The sequence below is a fragment of the Pyrgilauda ruficollis genome, unplaced genomic scaffold, assembly GCF_017590135.1.
Source record: "Pyrgilauda ruficollis isolate IOZ18807 unplaced genomic scaffold, ASM1759013v1 scaffold2, whole genome shotgun sequence".
NCBI lineage: Eukaryota > Metazoa > Chordata > Aves > Passeriformes > Passeridae > Pyrgilauda > Pyrgilauda ruficollis.
The window spans coordinates 2,800,291-2,826,725 of NW_024519206.1; the positions used below are offsets into that span (position 1 = coordinate 2,800,291).

The 26,435-nt window shown below is 39.9% G+C and overlaps 2 protein-coding genes across 2 annotated transcripts in view; one reads left to right on the plus strand and one right to left on the minus strand.

Moving 5' to 3' along the window:
• The window catches only part of LOC121352872 (probable acyl-CoA dehydrogenase 6), a 76,231-nt gene extending 61,295 nt beyond the window's left edge, over positions 1–14,936 (plus strand). The window contains exons 6-9 of the mRNA XM_041466203.1: positions 17–190; positions 6,219–6,380; positions 6,491–6,641; positions 13,584–14,936. Of these exons, the coding sequence (XP_041322137.1) occupies positions 17–190; positions 6,219–6,380; positions 6,491–6,641; positions 13,584–13,674 (578 nt within the window). The 3' untranslated portion in view covers positions 13,675–14,936. The remainder of the gene's footprint in view (positions 1–16; positions 191–6,218; positions 6,381–6,490; positions 6,642–13,583) is intronic.
• Positions 14,937–15,665: 729 nt separating this feature from the next.
• On the minus strand, positions 15,666–20,047 carry BET1 (Bet1 golgi vesicular membrane trafficking protein). The gene is made up of 4 exons (XM_041466205.1): positions 19,837–20,047; positions 18,481–18,596; positions 16,375–16,431; positions 15,666–15,830 (listed from the first exon to the last, which is right to left on the minus strand). The coding sequence occupies exons 1-4, from the start codon at positions 19,853–19,855 to the stop codon at positions 15,675–15,677; spliced, it is 348 nt and encodes a 115-aa protein (XP_041322139.1). The 5' UTR covers positions 19,856–20,047; the 3' UTR covers positions 15,666–15,674.
• Positions 20,048–26,435: the final 6,388 nt, after the last annotated feature.

The window sequence follows — 26,435 nt, forward strand, 5'->3', positions numbered from 1 at the left end:
ACACCTTTCTCTTCAGGCATTCATATTGCTAAAAAGATAGACAAACTGGGTATGAGGTCATCGGACACAGCTCAGATCTTCTTTGAAGACGTAAGGGTCCCCTGCAAGAACCTCATCGGTGAGGAAGGAAAGGGTTTCATGTACCAGATGTTGCAATTCCAAGAAGAGCGGCTGTGGGGAGTAGCCAGTGGTAAGTCATCGTTCGTGCTTCTGCAGCCAGGCAGGGACAGAGGGGTCACTCTTCGCATGACTAACAGCACTTTTCTCTTCTTGTAAGTTGCGATGACCTTTTAGGATCTGTTTTTGAAATCCATCATAGCCTGGATACAGACGACATTCCCTTTCTGTAGAAAAATTCCTTTATCTGTACAAAAACCTGAAGCTGAAAATATTTTGTGAGCCATTGCAGAGGCTCTTTATTGCCTTGTTTCTTTTTCTGGTTTCTACTCTGCTGATAAGAAAATATGGCATCATGTTATGTCTATTACAAATGTAGTGCAAAGGCTATCAAAATATCAGCATGAAATAGAAGGATGGTGACTTTTCCTGTAGTTTCCTTTGTGTTATGATGCTGACCATGGATTTTAGAAAATTATATTATTGTCTTTGTAAAGTTAAGTGACTCTTGCAGGATGTCAGAGCTTTGTTTTGCAAATGTGTTTTACCTCTGTACACTTTGGACATAAGTGGTACATTCCTTTCCCTGAAGTTATATTGTTACAGAGTTTATGTTACTCAGAGCTCAGGCTGTACTCAAATCTATGTATTTGGGTTATATGGATTCTGGATATTCCAGGAAACGAGATCCAAGTCTGGATTGTCTGCTTTCAGCCTGCAAACTTTCTCCTTACCCCTCAGTGTTTGGTTCTTCAAGTTAAATATAATGTGGTTCACTGTAAGAAGCTTGGTCCTCTTTAGATTCCAGGGTTGTCTAAATAATGCCACTGCATTCATGCTCCTGTGCATTCCCTGTCTGTCACTGTCTGTGTGTGACTGGGGAATTGAGCATTCTAAGAAGTGGTGTTTTGATTCAGTGAACAAATAAAAAAAGCACTCACTGTTTTGGGTTCATCACAGACCAAATATTTTGGAGTTCAAATGCCTTTAAAAAAATCGTTTATTGAGACAAAGTTCTTAGCTCAGCCTGAGATAAATAGTACATGTGAGAGTAGTTTTAGTAAGGAAAGGAGGTTACACTTGCCAAGGATGTCACCGCAGACTCAGGCAAGCAGGAGTTGTGATCCTACCACTGTTTCTGCTTTAATTGAGGTGTATACAGACTGCAAGGATGTGCCTTGTGCATTTTTATGCTCAGTTTGAAGTCTAAATTAAACAAACCATAAGAAGCTCTGGGCTGCAGTGAGACTCCCTAGGCAGCAGAGTAGCCGGCAGCATTAGTCATGCTCCAGGCAAAGTGACGCGCACTGACAGCATCAATACACAAAGCCTGGCAGGTTAGATCACTCCTGCTAAAACCACGGGCAGCGTGGTACTGTCCAGTCTTGCACAACTGCCTGGCTGTCACTGTGCTCTGCCAGGAACTGGAACACCAGGTTTCAATTCCTTTTTTTGTCCAAAACAACGCGGCAGGAGCAGGTGAACCCTTGCCCTGGATGAGCAGCCTGGGAAGGGCATCTCTCCTTGCCTGCTACAGCCAGGCAGGGGCCAGCAGGGAGGAAGAGTCTAGGAGCTCACCAAGGAGAGGGAGCTGCCTTCTGCAGTGGCTGCTGTGTAAACCTTGCCGGACCCCTTGGGTTTGCTTTTTTTCAACTATCTGATATAAAATGCATTAAAGCACTGGCAGCAGGGACAAGACCCATGGTTTGGGCCAAGCTGCAAACTTCACCAATTGTGGTAAACAAGAACAAGAGTAACCAGTGTTCAGAAGGGAGCCCAGTACTCGATGGGTGCAGTTTGTTGTATCACAGCCTCTAGAGGTGTTATCTTCGAGTCCTGCAAATACTTTCACATTCATTCAACCATGACTGCTCAGTTGAAGGCTCAGATATGCGAAACTATGTACATGCCTTCAGTAGTTTTGTGATTAGGTCTGCATGTTTAATCCTGGTCTTCACTTCTGCCCCTCAGTAGGACATTTCTGTTCCTTCCCAGTTCATGACTGTGACATTGAAAATCATCAGTCTGCTTTTAAATGCTTTAGGGACCAGTCCTGGGATCCTCACTTTCACTGCTTCCTTTAACTTGGAAAACTCAGTTGACTTGTCTGTTTTTCCTTTTTGGGTGTTATTTTGTTGTGTTTAGGTTTTTTTGTTCTGTTTTTCTTTGTTTGGTGGGGGAATTTTTGTTTTTTTAGTTTCAAGTATCACATGGTCTAGACTTCTTTTTGTTTATTAATTATCTTCTTTGTGACCAGTATCTTTCTTCACTTGTTTTGTTTGGTTTTTTTTTTCCCTTTTAAAATCTATTTTCAGTCAAACAGGTTTAAAATACAAATGGAAAACTAACTTCCTGGAATTGCAAAATTTGGTCCCAGGCATGGTCTCTTCTTCTGAGTGACATATCGTCAAAGGCATTGGTCAAAGTCGCTGTGTTTCTTGCTTCATTGAAAGAAAAAAGGTGCCACGTGTCACCTGTGTTGTGACACTTGGTAAACACTGTCTGTTTGAGGGCCTGTTGCACTGATCACAGGAAAAGAATGTTGCTATGGCAAAAAAAAGCAAACAGTTGTCTTGTGAATTGCTTAACTCAGAGACAAAGAGGGAGTTCAGTGTGCATGTGAGAGCAGAATAGCACTTTTCTAATAAATTCTATTTGCTCCTGCAACTTCAGTTTTATGAGCACCATTGAGTCATGGCCAGTAAGCAGGATGACAGATCCTTTTGCATAGGCAACACACGTCCTTAAGAATCAGATTGCTCAGCTTAGAGTTCACTGTACATTTCATTAGGGAGTGATCAGTCACAACATAGAAAAAACTTATTAATTTCCTTTTCTTTTGAGAGGAAACACAGCAACTAGACAAAGTGTCTTTACAGTGAACAGAAATTTCAAGTGTAATAATTACATTGGATGGAGTTACGAGGAAAAGATTATTCTGCATTTGGCAACTTCAAGTGCTTTCACAATTCTCAGCTGTGTGGTAGTCCATACGTTCCTTAGGCTGCCCTAGCGTGACATTTCCTGCATATGCTGTCAGTTGAAACCCATGGGGCTAAGTTTGTCTGAGGATGTGGGGAACATTGTATAGGAAAAGGAAACAAATACACAGAAAAAGAGGGAGGTTCCCTATTATGAATGGCATTTCTCTGAATTCCTATGACTGGGAAAGTGCTGTCTGCTGTTATCTTGTTGAACATGGCTGGTGGCTGTCATGGTATTCATGATGTGCTGCGTTTTGGTGCTGTTTGCTACACAGCCAGGCTTTGCCATGTTAGAGCTGTGCTCAGAGCTCTGAGCACCTGTTGTCAGCATCACAGAATGGTTTGGGAAGGGACCTTCAAAGTTCATCACGTCCAACCCCTCTACCATGGGCAGGGACACCTTTCACTAAACCAGGTTGCTCAAAGCCTATCCATCCTGGCCTTGAACATGTCCAGGGAATGGATGTGTCTTGGGGCACCCACAACTTCTCTGGACAACATGTTCCAGTGTCTCACCACTCTCATAAGGAATTTCTTAGCATTGTAAAATGATAGAATGGTTTGGGTTGGAAGAAACCCTGAAGATCATGTAGTTCCAGTTCCAAAACATTCTTCCTTTTGTTCAATCTAAATCTACATTCTTTGAATTTAAAACCAGTCCCCCTTGTCCTGATACTACAGGGTCCAGTAAAAACTCTGTCCCCATCTTTCTTATAAGTTCCCTGTATATATCAAAAGTCAGCAATAAGGCCTCCCCAGAGCCTGCACTGCTCCAGGCTGAACAACCCCAACACTCTTAGCCTGTCCTCATAAGAGAGGTGCTCCAGCCCTTTAATCTTCTTCAGGACCCTCCTCTGGACCTGCTGCAACAGATCAGTGGCTGTTTTGTATTGTGGGCTCCAGAGCTGGATGCAGTACTCCAGACGGGGTCTCAGGAGAATAGAGGGAGAGAATCATGACCCTTGACGTGATGGCCTCTTTTGAAGCAGCCCAGGACAGTCCTTAGATTTCCTCTGTTTGTTTCTGTGTGCAAGTGACAGTTCCTGAAATAAGAAGAAGGGCAGCAAAGGAAACAGGAGGATGGATCAGCAAGGGCAGGAAGGAGGCAGTGAATTGGAGAGGTGGACACTATAAGAGCAGTTTTCCCAGAACCCCAGTCTGAGCTATGATGTCTGATGACAGCTTGAGCAGAGTATGGACAAAGTCCCTTCATGATCTTTAGACCTTTTGCAAGCAGGACCTAAACAGTTTCTGTCCTTTCTTCCCGGCTGATCTTGCCCCTGCCTCCTCTTTGCTGTTTCCCATCCCCTCTTTCCCTGGTGCTGGATGCTGGGGACCACACAAGCCGTGCTGGAGCACCTTGCAGTGACAGATCAACACAAGATTAATCCCTTGTCTTTATCCCTTCCACCTCCCTTCTACTCTCCTAGCATTGGCATGTACTGTTTTGTTTCCCACCCAGGAGCTCAGACTGCACAGTATTCTTCCCAGATTTCAGTCAGAGGGAAAGGGACAAGTGGTGCCTGGATACTCCTTCCTCTTTCCTTACATTTCTCAAGCTGGAGACCATAGACATACAAGTAAAAAAGCTGTTTGTGTTATACATGCTACAGTGTTGTGTGATATTGTCCTTTGGAAGGACAGTATTTCTATTCAAGAGATGTTCCTGAAAACAGAAATTTATTTTCCTGTCCAGAAAGCTAGCATTTGAGTGACAACATAGTATGTTAACACAAGAAATGAGGACATTACTGTATATGCTTTTCTGAAAAAAATAAGCATTGAGGTTAGTTGTATGAGAAAGTTGTATGAGAAAGCAGGGGAAGATATTTAGGTAATGAGAAAAGCTGATCACCCTATGGAGTGTGGAGACATCATGTGAAAAATGGTGCTCTGTGGAAGTGATGGTGAATGATCATGGCAGGGGGAATTAGTGGGATGCAGAGTCTACACAGGATAGCAGTTCAGAGATTAAATTTAAATAGCAGTGATCTTGAAAACAAAGCAAAAATGTACGTGGAGCCACACCAGGCTCCTGCAAGGGACTATCATGTGAGTAACAGGCAGGTAGGAAAAGGGATTTCATACTAGTCCAAGGCTTAGGTTTATATTGCATTTCACATTCAGAGTTTTGTGGTTTAGACTTTAAATGCAAATGGATGTGGATATGCGTATTTTGGAAAAGAAAATGTGACCCTTCTCATACAGATAGATTTGTGAAATCATGCCCTGCTGCTTGTCATAGCAACATGAGTCCATATTTGCCAAACAAAATTCTCCACACATTCTGTATCTGCTGTTATCCCAGCTACACTGCAAGGGACTGATAGCTTAGTCATTCACTTCAAGGCTGGTTTGCCTTGGAAGAGAAACTTTTCCCTTTTTTTTCTTGTATAAAATGAGATATGTCTCAGTTTTCACAAAAAGCAGCAGCAAACTAGCTCTGCTTTAAAGCAATATCTGCTGCCTCTCTCACCTGTTTTACAGCAGTACCCTATTTTCATTCTGTTTTCCATTAGGAGAATTATTTAATGTTTTTTTTAAAGTGGGTGTGAATTTTTTCTTCTCTATGCTGGGATCACGGAACGCAGACATAATAAGCAGTCTATTTGTGTTCCTTGATCTCAGAATAGGTTTCTGCCTTCTCCCTGAAGGCTTCCATCAATTTACATTTCTACAGCCTTCCTCACCAAGCACACTACACTGTCTGCCTTCAGATTTTTTTTTCCAGGATTTTAACAAACCTTCAGGACACAGGTAGCATGGAAAGTAGGAGTTGCCACAAGCTTTTGCTAGGGCCCTAAATGAGACACTAAGCATAAAGTTTACCTCATCATGTTGGTACTGCTTTTTATGACTCTCCCCCTTTCCTACCCACTTCTCTTCCCTCTCTTCCAGGTTTTGGCAGTTTAGGGCTCAAGTGAGATAGATGTCTTCAAGGTACAAGGAAGTACCAGACTCTTCTCAGAGCTGAAGCTGCATCCCACACTGGGTGTACAGAACAATTTCCTTTTAAAACTAATGTGTTGGCTGTACAACGTGAAAAACCCTTCTCTTTCAATAGGAAGCTAAACAGATCTGGCTAAAATGATGTGTTCTGTGCTTTGTTTCTTCCAGCCCTGACACCAATGGAAATGATTATACAAGAAACTATTGACTACACACGGCAGCGGAAGGTGTTTGGCCAGCCTGTCCTGCACAACCAAACCGTGCATTTCCGCCTGGCCGAGCTGGCAACCGAAGTGGAGCTGCTGCGCTCGCTGCTGCACCGCGCCGTGGGTGAGCTCCCTCGTCGGCTTCCCAGATGTGAAAGAACTTTGTCAGGCTAAAGGAACATGGGGAGGTGACTTCCAAAGTGACTGCTTTTTTATCTCTTCTTTTTTTATTAGCTCTCTATGTAGAAGGCAACAATGTGACAAAATTGGCTTCCATGGCTAAGCTAAAGTCAGGTCGTCTGGCCCGTGAAGTGACTGACAACTGTCTCCAGTTTTGGGGAGGAATGGGATTCACCAGTGAAGTTCTCGTGAGCAGGCTTTACAGGTAAGGGAGTGATGAAAATACAAAGTGGCTTTAACTGAAATTTAGCCTCTTAAATGTCCTGTTAAGCAATCACCTACTTGAAAAGAGCACCGGCTTCTCACCAGTGTGAATGGTCTTGTTCCACTTCATAGCATGTTACTGAAGTGGGCTGTGGATGAAAGGACACCCAGTGCAATTAACTTTGGGTAGACGTGTGTCGGAACTTACTATTCTTTTGCCAAATCTTGGCTTTGCATTACAGTTGTGAAGTTTGAACTGCCCACAGGTTAGCTTCAACGTCAAATGAAAGAGGAAAACTCAGTATTTTCCATGGTGGTCCTCTGGTATCTGCCACAGAGTAGAAAAAAGGGTGGGAAAATTGAGCTACCAACCAGTGACTTTTTTATCTTTGCTTTTTGTTTGCTTGTAATTTTGATTACAAGAACAGAAATAAAACCAGAAGCTTTCTTCTGAAATGGATGAAAATCAGCTTTATCTTTTTCCCTGGACATGTGTGAAACTGGAGTTCCCCACTTGGCTTCTGCAGTAGTCTGTTCTGATAGCAGTCTCCACCCTTTTAGTCACACTAGATACCATGTGAGACATACAAGATATGTAATTGCTTCCAGAAAGTTGTTAGATCATTAAAATAGTACAGAGGCCTTTTTGTAAATTAATTGAAGTCCCTTCAAATTTTAGTCTCTGTCTACTTAGAGCAAAATTCTCATTAAGGAAACAGTTTTCTTGGTATCTGGCCTCAGTGTCTTGTATTCTGTAGAAGGACCAAAATTGACCTTGGATTCTCTTGCAGTAACAGCTTTCTGTTCAGCCCTTACATAGACAATATCTAATTCAAAGTTAGCCAAATCAGTGGTTCAGTTAGTTGAAAGTCTTGGTAAATGTGTCTGTGTAAAGTGAGAGCAGAACACTTGAGACAATCTGCAAAAAGCTTGTTTCTTCTTAGGTAGGCTGAGTTACTTTTTCCATTTTTAATAGCATTTTATGAACAGTAATGCCATTGCAGTAAGTCAAGGATCCTCAATATTTTTGACAAGTGGACTCCTGAAATTTTCTTAAAAAGGTACAGACTGCATTATGATGGTGGTTTTGAGTCAGCTGTCAATATGATGGTTTTCCTTAGTAATTTTTTTCACAGCTTTATTTTAACAAGTAATGGTCACTGCTGATAGAGATGTTAAGAGCTACTGCAGTAGGAAATCTGAATAAAATTAATCCCTGTCTTTGCAGCACTTAGTGTAAATTATGTAGTCTGGACAGATTAACATGTACGTGCTTTTACATAGTTTTGTTTAAGATTTCCTAGCCCAGTATAGTAGTGCTAACTGTGAGCAGGGCTTTTCTGTGTGGATTCCAGAGTGATTTCCAAGTACAACACAGTCACATTTTTCCTTAGAAGAAATCCAGAGTGTTTCCTGTTGGCATACACAGTCAGCTGGCTAAAGAAATGTATCTTTCTGCTTCTAAAATAAATACTATTATAAATGAGGGTAAAGACATTGTGATATTTATACTCTGAAATTTTCTATGAATCAGTAAAATTCCACCATTGAGTAACCAAAGATCCAGGAGGAAGGGACAAGGAGAGTTTTACCTAAATAAACAATTACACGTTCAAGATAGAATCTTGTTAATCTGTAACAATAAGCAAAGCAGCAACTTCCCTAAAGCCCTTCTTTTTAGTACAGCAGTCTGAGTAACCATTCACGTCACTGTGATGTTTGTCCAGTAGCAGCAGTATAATTGCACAGCAGGACATCTAGTCCTCGTGTTCAAACATTTTTGTAGCATAATCTTTATGAAGTTCCCGAAGAGATGCAGGTTAGTCTTTGACACACCAGGCTGTTACTCACTCCTCAAAGAACATACAGCACAATGCATAGTTAGTGCATGAAGTCTCTGAATTTTAGTTATTACAGTCAGTTAGAGATCATAAACAGAAACAGCACAAAACTGTTTGCCAACTTATTTTATCCATATCTGTCATTTAATCAGTAACATTTTAAACTTTGTAGAATGACTGGCATTCCTTAATTCCTATTCTGTAGAAAGCATGAAGAGAGCTGCTTCACCATGTAGGTGTCTATACTGGGTTGATTTTATATATATAAAGGTCTCACTTGTACAGATTCTAATAAGAATAGGTTAAAAAAAAAACAAAACAAACAAACAAACAAACAAAAAAACAAAACAAAACCAAAAACGAAACAACAAAAAAAAAATCTTAGAGCCCAAATATCAAAAGGTTTCATAGAAAAATGCAAGCCATATAAAACCCATAAAGAATAGACTTTCCAAACTGTACCCTAATGGTAGGATTCTGGAGAAGGAAGCACAAGCCTGGAGTCATGCTTATTTTTATGTCCTCTGTCTAAAAGGCCTAAAAGACATCGTGACTTGGCAAAAACCTATTATTGAAGAAGCCCATCATCTATATGAAAAACCCAGGTTATGAGAGATAGAGGAAAGAAACCTTTTAGTATCAAGTTAACTGCAATTTTTCAGATTTCCTGTGTTTTAAAGAATTTCAGGTTGTGATCAATATATTTTAATAGTAATTATGTGCGCTTCAATTGTTATAGGAAGTACTTATGCTGTCTTCTTAAAAGAATTTAGTTTGTTGGGTTTATTTTTAGTTAACATTGTTATTACCTGTTAAACATCATGTCTAACTGCTTCCAGTTCTTACAAGTTTTTCTCCTGTGGGCTGTGATGGGGAGAATGGTATAATTTCTTTACTTGCGACATTGAAAAAGACTCAAGAAAGCAGTAGTGAAAAATATTGACTACTCATGTGACATAGAAGTGTAAGTAGCATTGCAAATGCATAGGTGCAGAGGAAACACATTTTCATTTTTCTCCTCAAATGTCATGTAGTTATTGCAATATGAATGTCTATTTGTGATTGAGGATAGTTAAAAAAAAAACTTCTGTATAATTTTAAGGGATTTTTAAAAAAGTAATGTATTTCCATCTAGATTTTTTTTCCTTCGCATGTTTAAAAAGTTAGTTCAAATACTTCATTCAGTTTCATTTTTTATTTCATTGTTTATAGTCTTTCATTCTTTACAAAACATGTCTAAACTTGAGTGAGTCCAGACAACTGGGGAGTTTAATCAGTTTATTTCAATATAGTATAGTTGTACCAAACAAAATGAAACTTATCCATTTCTGCTGACAAAGACAATTTACTTTGAAGTCTGTAGCTAACTGCTGAGACAAGACTTAATACCAGTTCCCATCATCTGTGAAACAAAATCTGCAGTTTCCACCTTTTTCTGCAGAGGCTTTGAGACAGATGCCTGTCTGCCACTTTGACTTTTATGAATACCTTGAGAAGGAGTTTAGGAGATGAAGCGCATGACATCTACCTTTAAGACAGTGAATCAAGGCAGGTAACTGTACAGCGATGACTTTAAAGTAGAGCTATGCTCAACTCTCTGCTTTATGCTCAGAGCAGGCCAAGGTGATGCCCATTCCCTCATCTTGGCCTCAGAATGTCCCTGAGGGAGAAGGAACAGGGTCAGGGGAACTTGCAGGCACAGCTGTGGGTTTGAGCAGGCTGTGCCAGCCTGGTCAGAGGCCTGCTGCACTGGGTGGCACCAGCTCAAACTCTTCTCTCTAGAACAAAGCCTCCTTCAGATTCTGCTTAATTTAGACAGCCTGACTATGGAAGAAGTTACAAAATATTAGGCTTGAGGGTTCATCTTTTTTGGAGATAATTCTTGCCAGTAATAAAACCATAAAATGGTTAAAACCTGAAATCGTGAGTCATGAGAAAAAAAGGGTAAAGGTTTTGTAATGAAGTGCAGTTTGTGCTGAAAAGCAGCAGTGTATAGCTAGCCAGGGAAGCAGTGATGCTCTGAGCTATGCAGACCTTGGTAAGGTTTTTACCAACGGCCTTCTAACCAGGGAAGCGGAGAGCAGCATCTCTGAGGGACTGCTGCCATCATGCCAGGCTATTAGGGGAAACCAGGGCTTAAATCACCAAAACTCACTTTCTTCCCCCTGTCTGACTGGCACTGATCACTGCAAGAAAAAGAAAAAAAATTCTTAGTTTATTTTGGCAGGAAATTTGAAGTTTCATGAAGACACCTGCATCATAGATAGTGTAGCAGGCTCCTCTCAGCTTGTTTGGGAACAGGAAGTGCCTCAATCCAATTCCATATGGTTTTCCAGAGGAAAATGTAGCGTAGAGCAACTCCCAGAGCATACCCAGCTTCTCAGCTGTAGGTAATAAATGGTACTGGAAGAGACAACTGCAAACATGATGACATTTTACCAGGTTGAAGCTACAGACAGATTTAGTGTGCCATGAGCTGCATATAGCACATTACAAGATCTAAAAGTTTGCTTGTGCTACAAATGAGTACATGTCCCTGCTGGGGAAATCGCTCAGACTGGGATAAGGACTGGCCCTGATTTTCAGGAAAACTGGGACCAAAAGTTTTAGGGGCAGGGTAATAGACATGGCTTAGTTTGTGAAAAACAAGGTCCAAATGTCCCTCAGGGTGCAGAGGGGTCAACACCACCCAACAGAGGAATGTTAAACTGCAGACTATTTTGGATTAAACTATTCAGAAATACATTTTCAGGCTGTAAATTACAGGGTTCCTAATCATTAGAAGAACTTTGTTATCTCATAACCTTCAAATTAGGGTAGTCCAAGATTAAAGGGAGCTTGTTTTTTCTCCTTCAAGCAGTGCTTGACACATTTCTGAAGGCTGTATGACATGGCTTCTATAGAGATGGGAAACATGATTTGACAATGTGGAGGGCTTCTTTTTTTCCTGTTGCTACCTAACTAGAAGTTATTGCTTACCTGGATTGAGTTTGGTGGGTGGGAGGGGCTCCTCACCCTCCCTCCTAAGTGCATTTTTTTAACTTGACATTGAAGAATTTTTTGCTTTTATTCATTAAAACGTGGATTAATTTTTACCATTTATATCTCTTGATTTGGTTGAGTGAAGTCTTATAATCTACGGGAAGTATTTCAGACACATGGGATTTCCTGAATGTAAGGAAACTCTTCACAGGGAATATTTTAGAGGGATACAACACAATAGTTGGATTTCTCTCCTTCCTCAGGTTAACTCCCACTCTCTAAAGAAAAAAGCATCCAATGACATTCAACAAGTAGCTAGAGGTTTGGTCCCTCAAAATGAGACCTTTACAAACTGCCTGGTGTGCTGCAGGCTGGTTCCTCATGGTCCTCGGTTAGGGGGAAGCCACCCCAGGTTGGTGCTCACCTCAGCAGGGCTGCAGGTAGTTCAGGATGTGCTGCTGTCATGTGGCAACAAAATGGTGATGCAGAAATCAAAAGCAAAATTTACTGTGCCAGATCAAAAGCCTTTACAGCAGTAGCCTAACAATGTCCCTTACAAAAGCAATCTAATTCCAATATTTATATATAATGAAATATTTATGTGCTGTATTAATAATACAGCACATAAATATTCAAGAATGATGTAAGATAAACTATCAAACCATAAGCATACATTAAATAACTGATATAAAAGCTGACTTCACTATGTGCTCTTTCCCAGATTACTTACAGAGTTGCTGGCAGGATTGCTAATCCCATGGTCTCATCTTCTTATGATGAAAACGTTTCTTTCCCAGAAGAGGGCTGCTGGATTAAAATCATTTGTGTCTTTTGTCATCTTGATCCGCTTAAATTAGGGGAAAACCTTCTGTCTTGGCTCCCCAGAGGAGAGATCAGCATTAGTCACCTGGCTGTAGATTCTCTAAGAAATACTCCTTATCTCACCCATAGAGACAAAAATATAATTATCAGCAAATTTGTAAAGATATACACAAGCACAAAACATATGAAAGGTGTTTTGGTTTTTTGAGATGTGTCTTTATATGTGACAGCCTGACTTGTCTGTCACACACCACCAAAGCCAGATCTTACCACTGCCTATTTATAATTTCGTATGAACAAGCCCCATGTGTCCAGGATTCCTGCTGCAGAGAGAGGATTTCTATTGACATCACAGAGGAGTTCAGAGGATTAGTTACTTGCTGGTGCTACAGTGAAGATGCCAAATGCTGAGCACTGGCCGGGGCTTTCTGCAGCTTGACAAAGCAGACAGCACCACAGCACTAAGAACAAGCAACCTACCGCTGTTCCAGGTCTGCTGCCTTCAGGAAGGCCCATAAGAAGGTGGGGAATCTTCAGTTACTAAGTAGAGGTAGTTTGGAATCGTTCTGGTAGTTTTATTGGTGGTGTTTTTTCCTTCTCCCCTGAGGTAAAATATTTGTGAGTAAAATTGCTTGAGGCTGCAGTAGTTAGCGCTCTGGCTAGCACAGGGAACTTAGGCAATACTGTTAGGGTTGACTTGGGATGGTTATGGCAGATTTTAATGAGTGTGATTAGAAATATCAAATAATGAGTACATATTCTTGAAGCAGTCATTAATATTTAATGCACAGAAGCTCTATAGACTATATAAAACTACACTAGAATACTATACAGAACTACTTGTAGTATTATACTATGTAACAGTAAGGTTCTATATAATACTAATAAGGCTTTTAACAGATCTTATATAGCCATTAGAAAAACCTGGATTGGTTAAAAATCTTGAATGGAAATTGTACCCTTTCTGTGCAATTCTCCAATACCTCATGTACTGGTTGACTCTTTTACCACAGTTAAGCAAATTTAAGTGCTGCAATGCTTTTTGCTGCTGGCCCTGGAAAAGCTCCCTCCTCTCCTACAGTTCAACTGCAGGCTTAGGCACCTTCAGGTTTGGGACAGGCCCAGCAGGGGTGCTGTGGGAAGCATCACAGACCACCTGCCCAGGAGCCAGTGGATGAGGTGTTCTGCAGGCACGTGGCATTTGTATGCAATGTGTAAGTAATTCTGGGCAAGCTGTCCAGCACAGCACCATCAGAACAGCATGCAAATGTTTAAATCTACCCTTTATATTTCTGCAGGGACTTGAGATTGATGTCAATAGGAGGTGGCACAGATGAAACCATGCTTTCCATCATATGCAAATACATGGACATACTTCCAAGAAAGTGACGCATCTGCACTCTTCCTTGAAAATTAAGAAAGCAAGAGCACGACTTGTGCTGCACAATGAAGGTGACAAGCAGCCAGTACACTTCGAGCAGAAAACAGATCAGTAATTTTGCCATCAGAACGCACATCAATGTCTTTCACGGTTACCACTCTGTGTTTTCCAGTGTCAAATTTTTTTGATATGAAGCACTCTCAAAGCTTGCATTCTGTTTTCTCAGTGGGTTACCTAAGTTTTCCAATGACCCATGCTAATCACACAGAAAAAAAGTAAGTTCTTTAATCAAGCTTTATCTACACTTCAGAGCATCTATGCAGACAATTACGAAACAGAACTTCCATATGAATGGAAGCTATGTAGCTTAATTTCATTTCAGTATAGCTTTGCTTTCAAGATGAACAATCATGGCACAAATTATTCCCTGCCATAATGAAACCCCAGAACAGTGCCTTTCCTCTCAATTACAGGTACCTTCCCTATCTTTCACTTTTAGCAAGCAATCATTAAAATGAGCTCTGTCATCTTTGCCAAATCCGTATCAATTTGTACTCCACTCTGTCATGGACTTTTGGTGATGGGAGTTGTGTCAAATTTTTATTTGCAGAATTCTACAAACAACTGTTTAAGTGTATCTGAAGCTTGCGGAGGCCTGAACTTCAGCAGCAATGTACCATGTTTTGTGCATAAGTATTAAGAAAAATATTAAAAATAAACACATTAATATGAAAACTGTGCATAATTACTTAAAGTCTTCCTAAAGCAGCCATTTACGCTGGAAGAGGCAGCCTGTATTATTGATTGAAAAAATAAAAATTGCCCCTAAATACAGCACCATTTCCAAAAAATACACTGGTATTCTACAGTAGAAAAAAATGTATATAAACAACACTAGCTAGGATAATACTACAGGACACTTTATTTGTAAGTTCGTAATTGATCATTAATGGTAACACATCATACAGTATTTCTAAAAAGGTTTTCCAAAACTTGTAGATACAATTTCAATATCTAGCAAACTTTTTTTTTTTTGAATGTTCAACTCAGCAACGTAATAGCCTCAATAATTAGAAACTACTTGGTGAGCCAAAACTAAGTCTTCAAAATAAAATACCCTAACGTGACTGCACCTCCAACAAATGCATCATAATATACTTTAATATATAAAATTCAAAATATCTGCTATTGTATTTCAGACATCATGCACTGTAGATTTAGGGACTATCACTAACTGAAAAATAAACATACTAATGGTAAAAGTTCAAGTGATTCAGTTGAATCATTTCAGTTTTATATACTTTAAATATAAAGAAAACACTTGTACTGTGTCCATATTGGTTGGTCCCAATGATGAAAGGCATTTGCTTAAAAGAGTAGATGTGTAAACATGATTTGTCACATTTAAATTAAAAAATAAAAAATCCAGTTTTAAGTAACTTCTTTTCAAAACGCTCACTTAAAGTTACTTAAACATCATCAGATCTAAACAAAAAAGTAATTTTTGGGGCTATCACTATTACATTTGCTAGCTTCAGGCCAGCCTTTAAAACTCCACAGGTAAGATCTGTTTAGAAAGATGCACATATTCTTTGTGTTCTTGCAACTGAAATTATTATATGCCTGAAACTGGAGCTCTAATTTAGAGCATGGCCCAGAATGAAAAGCAGAATGAAAAAGAAAGCCTTGAAATTCTGCAATTACTTCACTTTCAAATAACCACTGTTATTTGAATTTTTTCAATCAATTCTAATAACTATTTTCCCCTAAAAAAATCCATCCCGCTATGCTAGCTGTTTCTGCATATTTACAAATAATCCCCCCAAAACAGGGGATGATGGAAAAACTCTGATACATTAAGAAAACTATATATAATTTCGCATTAATTGTTAATGCAATTTACAACAATTTCACTGTTTTATCCACAAAATGTGCCACTTTAAATCAATGTCTTCATTAACTAAGACTACAGTTGAAATTATACAATGTAAACCAGAGGTAACATGCATCACCTCAGTTTAATAATCCAGTATATCACAAAAAAAACAAATAATGAAAACAGCATCATGTAGCATAATAGCTTTGTCTGGCTTCCTCTGGAGAGTGTTCTCAGTCTGCCCATAGTTGCACCTAGAAGTCCACCCGTAGAGTCAAAATCATTCTCCTACATGGAAAAAAACAACCAAGCAAACAAAAGAACAAAAAACATGTTAGTCTGAGAAAGAAATACTCTTACTGCTCACTAAATATAATTTTCCCTGTTTTTTCAAAGTCTCCAGAACTAAAATTATTTTAGAGGCAGAAACTTTCACCCATGTATCCAGTGCTATTACTACCCCAAGCCGAAGCAAAGTGTAAGCAAAAAAGGCATTTCTGACTCCCTTATTTTTTGCTCCTTTTCTTCTATTCTTGAATACAATTAAATATAGAACTACCTTTTTCATGATACTTGACATTTGCTGATTGAAAACCTATACTGCTATCCGAAGCATAAACATCAAGGTTGTGCCTTAAGAGTAATGTATTTGCACATCTTATCTTTTTGAACAGAAATACTGGTACTGCTGACAAATCAGTCACATGTTACAGTCAACAATAAGCTGTCAAAATTTTAATACCAATGTTCATACTGAAAGACAGCATGCTTTACATTATTAACTTCTAATCCTGACCCATATTTTAAAGAAAGCTAGTTATTCAATGCTTACCATTTCTGATAACATTTTATTCTGGTTTTTAACTTCTGTTCCAATTTCAATGGAAAGCTATAAAAAAAAAAAAAAAACCAAACAAACAAACCAAAAACAAAAAAGTATTAAATATGAAGAATCATCAGTTACTACGTAGATTAGAGAACCCAGTCAAAAATACATGACATGACTAGCATTTTCCCCAGTGAAATACATGATATTTTCAAAAACCAAAATAACAAAAATTATTAAATATGAAGAATCATCAGTTAATACGTAGATTAGAGAACCCAGTCAAAAATACATGACATGACTAGCATTTTCCCCAGTGAAATACATGATATTTTCAAAAACCAAAATAACATGCACAGTAGTCTATCAATAACCCTTAGGGAAATAAAAGATTTTTCATCTGACTAGATGAGTCTAAAGAGTCACTGGAAGTACTCGATGCTCCTCTTCCCCTTTTCCAGATAATGCCTTACTTGAATTATTGGAAGGACTGTAAAAAACTCAAGATCTAGTCAAGTCTGAAGTAGCAATTACCCATTCCTGGAACAACTGTTAAAACTGCTGGCACACAGCAGAGAGAACCATGAGCACTGGCTTGACTCAAGGTGTTGCTGGAGTTGACACTTGTAACCTGCAAACACATCTCTTTTGACAAGCTGCTGCTGTGCTATAAACAGGACTTTCTTCAGTGAACTTGTGTAGCCCTTCTCTGTTTTATGTCACAGAACAGAAGGAGGAATGCTGCACTAGGGCCAGTCCTGAGGCAGTGTCCAGGGCCAGCAACAGCCTGGGCAGAAGCCTGAGACAGGTCCCAGGTCAAGCCAGAAAGTGAAGTCAGGTTAGGGTTGGAATCAGGGAGGTATGAGACCAGGCACAGCTGGAGCTGCAACATCACAAAGGTGGGAGCCAGCCAGAAGAGCCCTGGCTTAAAGCAGCTCTGGAGTTAAACAGGGGAGAACTGACACTGAGCCTGACTCTTAGTGGCCTTTCCTCTGTCATCAGCACACTGGCCTTGAACAACCTGCTCAACTCCTGGGATGGAGGGAAATGCACTCCAGGCCCCCATGCTTTGGATTAGCCAAAACCGATTTGTTTTCACATGTCAAAACTTGAGTCTCATTATCTTGTACTGATGCATTTCAATCAAGAGTGAAACTGATTTTACATGAGGCTTCTTGGATTATGTGAAGGCTATTCCATATGCCAAGATTATCGCATTGCACTAAAAGACACAACTCCAGAAAGATCTCCTTGGGGAACCATGAACTGCTCTTGTTGACATACATGGATTTTGAAATGCAACACACCACAGCAGGAGACAAGAAATGAAAATTGATAACAAAGGTCAAAGCTTTTTTTTTTACCCTTTAACTTGCTCTATTCATATTCTAAACCTGTATCATTTCTCTTTGAGACTAAATCAATTTTAAGCAACAGTATTAGCAGTAAGACTTCGAGTGAGTTCAGGCCTAAAAAATTCACTGTAATGTGCTTTATAAAACTAAGCTTTTAAGAACAAGAAATCCACACAACTTTAATCTCAGAGCTGTCTTTCAGTTATACTTGTTTAAAAGAAGTCTTCAGTCTCTGAAAGGAATCAGAACCATCAGAACACCAAACTTTTCCTTCAGAGGATATTAGCATGCCATTTCTAAGAACTGTTTTCACATTACATCTTTTTTGACTGCAATTCCCATTCCCCATTTCCTTGTACCACTGAGGGTTAAGAAGCAGAGAAAATTGGGAGTGAAGCTGAGCCCAGGAAAAAGGGAAAGGTAGTGGCAAGGCATTTTAAGTCTTTTAATTCTCACTACCCTACTGATTTGACTGTCAATGAATTCATTTCCCCAAGTCGAGTGTGTTTTGCTCATTATGGCAGTTGGTGAGCGATCTCTCCCTGCCCTTATCTTGATGCACGAACCTTTCACTGTGCTTTTTCCTCCCCTGTCCATCCACCTGAGCATAATAGAGCAGCTTTGGCAGTCACCTGTCATCCAACCAGGCTAACACATCACAGTTTTAAATTTCTGCTTTAAACTACGTCTACTGCTTCCCTGATTCATACAGCTGAATTTCCTGACTGTGGCGGCACCACTGCAGTTAAATACGTACCGATTTAATGGCACTGACTTTTGTACGCAGACTTTCTGTTAACCTGTCGTTCTCCTCTTCATAAACGCTGTAGCCACTGTTGGTATAGCCATAGCTCCCTGCAGCTGCTCCATCACCTGGAAGCACAACAGTCAGAGGGCACACTTCCTTCAGAACTCCTTGCATAAACATCCATCCCCTCTTCAGAAACAGCACACAGCTGGGTGGCCTCCACTCCAACCAAGAGGGAGCTGTCAGTCTGACAGAGGAAAGGACTGAAGACCTCAGCACAATCAAATCCCCACTTCTTAATGATACACATCCTAACACCTCTCTTGATTCACTAAGAAGCGTTCCCAAGACTTGTTTTATTTCATGAAAACACTCCTGCACAATACAAATCTGAAGGGTAGGAGTAAATCTAGCGTAGTGTCACACACACCTGGTTCAGCCCTAAATACTGTCTAGGAGAAAGCCCCAGAACTCAGTCATACACTGAGAGGTGTAAACATCTCCTAAGCTTTACAGTGCCGTCAGAGCACCCACATGGTTGTAGAACATGACGTGGGAGTTCAAAGTTTCCTTCTAGTCATCAACATGACTGCTGGCTGAAAAATGAGGCCTGAGCTGCTCAAAACACTCAGCAGGAACTCTGCAAGGATTTCTCAATTTGCACCAGATTATATCTGTAATAAATTTATAATAGTTGGGATTCTTGTTTTCTTACTCCTAAACACGGCAGGAAACCATGGAGAAGCACTTAAAAAAACCCCAAGTGAACTATTTCTGAATTTGGAGAGGACTAGATTGAAGAGCAACAAATCTGCCTATAAACTGGAACACGGCTCAAACTAACATGGTATTAGAACAATGAAACAACAGCACAACTAAATGGGGCAAGACTATTTACAAGAGCACGTAGTGACAGGACAAGGGGAATGGGTTAAAATTGTAAGACAATAGGTTTAATGCAGTATTAGTAAAGAATGCTTTACAGCGAGGGTGGTGAGGCACTGGAACAGGCTGTCCAAAGAAGTTGTGGATGCCTCCCCATCCCTGGAAGTGTTGGATAGGCCTCTGAGCAGCCTGGTCTAGAGGAACCTGTCATGGCATGGGGGTTGGACCTAGATGGTCTTTAAAGTCACTTCCAAACCAAATCCTATAATTCTGTAACAAAACACGAACCCTGCTCCGTAAATCCAGCGGGGCCAGCAGGAGAGGCAGAGGCAGGGCTGACGGCCTTTCCCCGCCAAGGCTCCCGAGCCTCGCCACAACCCCGCACCCAGGGCACGGCTCCCCTCACGCCTCCCGCGCCCCCAGCCCTGACAGGGGCCGGGTCCTGCCCGCACCGAGGCCCGGCCCCGCCGCCGCGCTTACCCAGCCCCGCGCGCCTCATGGCTCTGCCCTAAGCTGCCGCGGGAGGAGCGGGACGAGGAGCAGGAGGAAGAAGAGGAGGAGGAGGAGGAGAGGCAGGCCGGGACGCCGCAGGGACACGGCGGGCTCGGCGCGGCGGCCGCGGACCCTTCACCCGCGAGCGCCACGACAGCGCTGCGCGCGCGGCCCGCTGGGTGCGCGCCCGGGGCGCGACGGGGCCGCGCGGGGGCTGCTGGGGGCTGTAGTCCTGGTCTAGGGCCGTACCGGAATGCCGAGGAAAGTAAAATTAGGTGCTGTGAGGAGCTTTTAACTTCTTTCTTCCCCCCTCCACTGTTTATTTAGAAGTAACAAGCGTCCCACTGCAGCATACAGAAAATTAGACTGGAAACTTGAAGATTATAATATTATTATTGAATTATTTAAATTTTGTTTTGAAAGATAATTTCTCCTTCATTCTTTAACCCCTTGCAATGCTTTAGCACATATGGGTTTTTTCTGCTTATATGAAAGATGTGACTCACTCCACACCAGTGAATTGAATTTATTTGCCAGGATGATACCAGAAGGATTTATCAGTATTCCAAAGTAAAGCAAACACCGCTGAGTCCATTCAGAATTTGCTATTTAAGGTGTGGTGCCACTGGACTAAAGAAGCTGAACTGCCTTTCCAACTACAACAGGCTGCCTTTTCATTAATTGCTCTGGTGTTTGTCTTCTGGTAGGAACTATGACCCTCAGCACTGGACCAGCACTACTTGCACTGTACAAAGTATTTAACACAAACCACAGCTCCTTCTTCAGTGAGCTTGCAGCACTTCACCGAGGCAGGCAGAGTTGTAGAAGGAAGAGTAAAACAGTTCTGGTCAATAAGATGGCCCATGGCATCCTGCTGACCTCCTGTGCAATTGCTGTAAGACACCCCAAGTCTCTAGTGAATAAACCCACAAATAATTGCAGCATTTCTTTTCTCTCTGTTTGTGGAAGTGCTTTTGAGAACTTAGTCTTGTATCTGTCCATGTTCCAAACATGATGCTGAGAAGCTGCTGATTTATTTCCTTCTCTGTCACCTCTGGATGCCTATGCCTCAAACAACATTACAAAGAGTAAAGTTAGTTAATGCAGAAAATTACTATTTATTTAATTTTTGACAATTTAATCAGTTTATCCAAAATTTCAGGTACAGCATCATTTGCTTATCTAAAACAGAAGCGAAGGCCAAGGAGGAGAAATGAGCTGCCGAGCTGTCCCCTGTAGTGCTCACTGTGAAGCTAATCCCCATGGGATTCTGTCTGGAACTCAGCAATTCTTACAGGAATTTGCTAGCTGCCATTATTGATAACCTGAGACTAGATTTACAGCAGTTCAGGGAAATGCATCAGTTGTTTCAAAGACGGGAAAAGTGCTATCACCAGATTGAAGCTCAAAGATTTAGCCCTTGGAGGTAAAACCATCTGAAATTCACAGACGAGCCCATTTTTCACCTTGCTGGGGCAAAGAGGCCTCTTAAAGGATTACCTGCTTAGAGCAGCAAAATTTGGATGTTGCAAAATGTACAGAAAATAAGCAGATTCTGAGCAAACCTTCTCCCTAAGTGCTTCAGATTTGAACTAGGGCTCTGTTAGGAGCAATGTCCTCATCATGAGAATTTTTGAAGAAAGGCTAGCGTGACAGTCTATGCAACAAGTTAAAGAGAGTTAGGACTGAAAGTTTAGGAGGCAGTAGGAAATGTCTTTTCATAACAGCTGGCCTCGCTCTCTCTGTTTGTTTGGTGTAATTTTATTTACATTTTTGTCTTCATACACCATCCAAGAAAATTATTGAATTTGGTGACATTGCTATATGAAAAGGTTTATCTTTACAGTATTTGCATATTATATGTAATCTTTTTCTTTCCCACATAACTCATCTTCCATTTTTCAGTAAATATGGGTTTATAAATAACTAGGTAAAATGTATATCTCTCGACAAGGATTGTAGTTATTCATTTTAAGGGGCTCATTTTTCATTTTCACTTACATTTTCTGCCAAATAAAATCCCAATTAACCACATGTAAGGTGTTCACAACTCATAGTGTATATATAATTTCCTTATGATGTTGTGAAATAACATCTTGAGTCTATATGCAATTTACAAATACCACATTTAATTCTAAAGTTTCTTACAGCACAGCGTGAAAATGATACTGACATGATTCATGTTTCAGATCCATTTTAGTCATACTGAATTTATGGTTTTTCATACACTGGAAGTACCTGATAGAAAAGTTAGATCATTCTGTAGATCTCCTGGCATTACAATAAGGAAATCGCGATTCCATCCCGCAGCAGAGGCTGCACACAGAGGTCAGCTGGATGCCATTAATGTTCGCTGTGTTTATGTTGCATTTCCATGGAACAGCTTGTATTCGTGTTAACGATTTCACAGAACACATCTGTGAAATAAATACAGTTTTTCTGTTGGTGTGATTAACTGTGCTGCTGCTGGCTTTCTGGCCCACTCCCTGGCAGCTCCTGCATGGAGACCGTGCCCTGAGCTCCCCAGCCTTGCGAACCAGCTGTGCAGGGTAGCCAGCAGGTGTGCCTGCAGCTGTTCCTTGGCATCTGCAGCTCTTCCTGCCAGGAAGCCTAAAGGAGTAGTCAGCAAGTGGTTTTAAATGAGTGACTCATCAATGTTTGGTTTACCAGTGACAACACGCAGGAAGAGCAAAAGCACGTTAAAAAATAAATAAATAAAGCCCGCCGGCTTACCTGTCTTGTCAATGCTTTTACAATCTTTTAACATTAGCCTGCGACAGGTGTGTCATTGTCAGAGACCCTGCTGAGGCAATGTGCATGTCAGTCTCCTTTCCCCAAAATATTAGTGAACAATTTACTCTTTAAAAAAACCCAAAAATTATGTCGTTTATAAGAAGAGCATTCCACATGTCTTACCAGCTGTCCTGTCACTGCTACCACTTTTACTGACCCTTTACTGACTTCTACTCGTTCTCTTTACTGACTCAAATTAAACTAGATTACATTTATATAGCAAACAGCCCGCAGATTATATTAGTGGATTACTCCATGACTCCACTGCAAAAGCACTAAAAAGGAAAAAAAACCCAAAAACACAGGGAATCTGATTCAAACATCCTGTAAAATCAGTCTTCCAATACACAGCTGAATGCCCATGACTTTTACTAACATGATATAATAATGACATTATTTTAATCTAATTATTAAATAACTAACAAGAATTTCAGTGGTTTTACATGTTTAAAAACAGGTTATTACATCTTCATTATTAACTTGCTACTTTTAACAATTATAGATTGTGAAAACAGCCTGACTAGTCACAGGCATCATTAGCAAGTTGAAAAGCAGATATCACACAATATGTTTAGTATCAAATATTTCAATCAATGTTTTGTTAAGCAGTAATCTTTAATTATTAAAAAAACTCACTTGGTAATTAAATCTTGATCTATTGTGCAATTAAATAACAGCTAACATTTCTAAATAAAACTGAAACATTATTGACAGAGAAGCAGCACAAAACAACAGACTACTTTAGTTAGCTTCAATATCTTCAAAAATGAGTAATGTCAGCATCTTTCATCAGTATCCTTGTCAATTAATATCTTAGTTTGTTCTAAGACTATTTAGCAAATGAGAACTCTGAAAGTGCTTCTGTTCCAACAAACCCAGTGCAATCATTCAGGACTTTGCTCCCATGTTGTTAAGCTGACAAAACCGATAGTGGGCTTAGTATGTGATGAGCCTTGTTTTTCCTGGTTGTATTCTCCAAATAATACTGTCAGGAAAACCAAATACTGTGTAAAACCACATCTTCTGTAAGACTTTAAATGGCTGAAGGTGTCTGCTGCTCATTGCCACCCAGATTGTCAAGCAAAGAAGTAACCATCCATGTCACCAGAGGAATAGTGTGTGCAGTCATCACAAATTCTTTAATGATGAAACCATATGTAAATCACTGCAAGTACCAACAAACCTGTTGGTGTCACCCATCATGATGATTCAAAACTTTATTAAATACTGCCAAGGAGAGCCACGGCAGGTTTTGGTCTTAATGCAATTCCATCATAGCTGGCGCCTTCCTTCTGGAGTAAGGTTTGGAGTAATTTAATCTCATTTTGTATTCTAACTATTTTTTTTATTATGTTATTTTAATAAGAGTTATCAAGTATCTGCATAACTAGCCTTTTTTGTCTTTAGAAGATAACCAAGAAAATATCTATCTGGACAAGATTCTGAGAACTCCTGTAATCTTTTATAAAACCATGTTGCTGGGAATCGGAGGAGCTTCCTTGAATATACGTAATCATATTTATCCCTGCCAAGCCATCTTAAGCCTTTCCATACACAAGTTCAAAGGATCATTAACACTTTGTAGCTATAAAGACTTCCTATCTCATAGCTTTGCATATGAGTATGATTACAGGTTAAAAAATCACATAAACCTATCATAACATTTTACAACTCAGTAAATATGCTTAGAGCAAAATTTCCAGTTTGTATTTATATAAAGTTGTGATGGAACACTTTCCACACAACTTTCTTGTTCCTGATTTCAGTACAATTTCCACTTTACAGTCATAGTGGAGGTCCCTCAGGAAGCTTGGTTTTTCAGACACACATCAGCAGCAAAGAACCACCTGGGGGAAAGAGAAACAATATCTGTAGTTGCATCAGCAGAAAGTGTCTAGTGAGAAAGTATGGTCTTTTTCACCTTTACAACACTTTTAAAATTTGTTAGCAGTGAAGGCATCTTTCTTCTCACTTTGATATAAGTTGTATTAGGGAAGTATTGAGCTTTATATTGGCTCATGCACCATATAATTTAATTATAATTATTATTTACCTGGTTGCAAAATACTGTGATTATTCTTATTCTCTCCTTCAGTTGCTTTTTAGTATCGTAAACTGCTCTGAATCCTATTTGATTCTGCAGGGAACACACCCAGAAATCTCTGCTGTATTTTTATAAATTTCTTGTCTGTGCTGTTAAATTACATCAAAATAAAGAAGAGAGGTTGTGAACACAACTGCTGTCTCCCTCCTAAATTTCATTACGTAGGGCTAGAATCAAAATTTACTAAAGTCATGGAGAATTTTTGTATTGACTTTGGATCAGGCTATAAATTTTTATTTAAAAAACACCTCTGCTGATTATTTATCTCCCAAGTAGTGTATGCTGTGTAATCTATGAATAATTCCAGTCATGATTTCTTTCTCTAACATTAAGGTACCATTTCTGATGTCAGCTTTGACTGGGTAATAATATCAGCTGAGTGAGTGATAAGAATTCAGAGCCATGGCAGAAGCCTGAGCATTAATAGCTGTAATGTCTAAAGAGGAAGACTAATACATTTAAAATAAAAAGTGGAAGTCAAAGTAATTTTTCATTTCAGTAGAAAAAATGAATGGAGCACACAGTCCCAGTCCTCCATAAGATGCAATTAAATAGTAATTTGATGATTTGTGTTATGTTTATTTTGACCTTTCAAATATATGGGAAAGGCTTTCACCAGTTAAAACAGAGAATTCAATAAAAACAGAGACTTTGAGCACGATGAGTTTCAGTGAAGGGAGAGCTATTTTGCAGACTTGCAGAGCATTTTCCTACAGGATATTTTTCAAGACAAATGGAGCAGACATCATGCTTGTCTCTTTGTCCAGCAAGGCAGAACTGAGAATGTGAATCAAGATTCCTGGATATTGGAGCTAGCTTTGTTCTACCTTTGTGCTTGGCCACTGAAGAATTACTTAAGAAGGAAAAAACAAACCATCATGTACTTCCTCCCTAAGAGAACTCTCTTTAGTCTTCTCACGAGTCAACAGATCATGCACAAACCAATTTATTTGATGACTAATTAGAGAAGCTAATGCCTGGACATAAATCTGCAAAAGCTCTTGCAAGCCACCTGTTTTCCAGAAGGACCATTATAAGCAAATTGCCCATTCAAAGCACCTTTATAAAGATCATTTTCTTAGACTGCCGCATGGACTGCAGCAGCTGGGTTAATTACCTGTGCTGGACAGAGCTAATGGGAAGATGTGACTTCCTGTCCCATGGTGGCTCCTTCTGAGTTTTCTTGTGTGTTTCTGCATAGCACTACACTGGGCCACAAGAGTACATATTTAATTTCTGTATTTATATTGTTCGGTTGATGCAGTGTAGCAAACTGGAAGAAAGTGTAATGTTGTTCTCCACAAAGATGTGTCGATGCACTTCTAAGAAAAAGCTATTTTAACTTACTGAAAATCTGAGCACAATATCTAACTTCTAATGAAACTAAAAAAAAATTAAAAATTACATCATTTTTTATGCCATGGGGTCAAAGACTGAAGCAATTATAGTGCAGAAAGAATCACTGAGTTTCAGAATTAAAAGTCATAGGTTCTCTTCATAGTTTTTTGCAAATGTAGCTAAAATCAAACTTAGGTTATATTTTAAGCTACACCCATGAAGGAAGATTCCATCTCCTGCAGACCATTCACTAACAGAAGTAACGTTTACCTGAAAATAACTTGAAAAGTCATCGTCACTTGTGTGGTCAAAAAGGACGTTTTTATGAGTTAAAATTAAATTATATTCTACA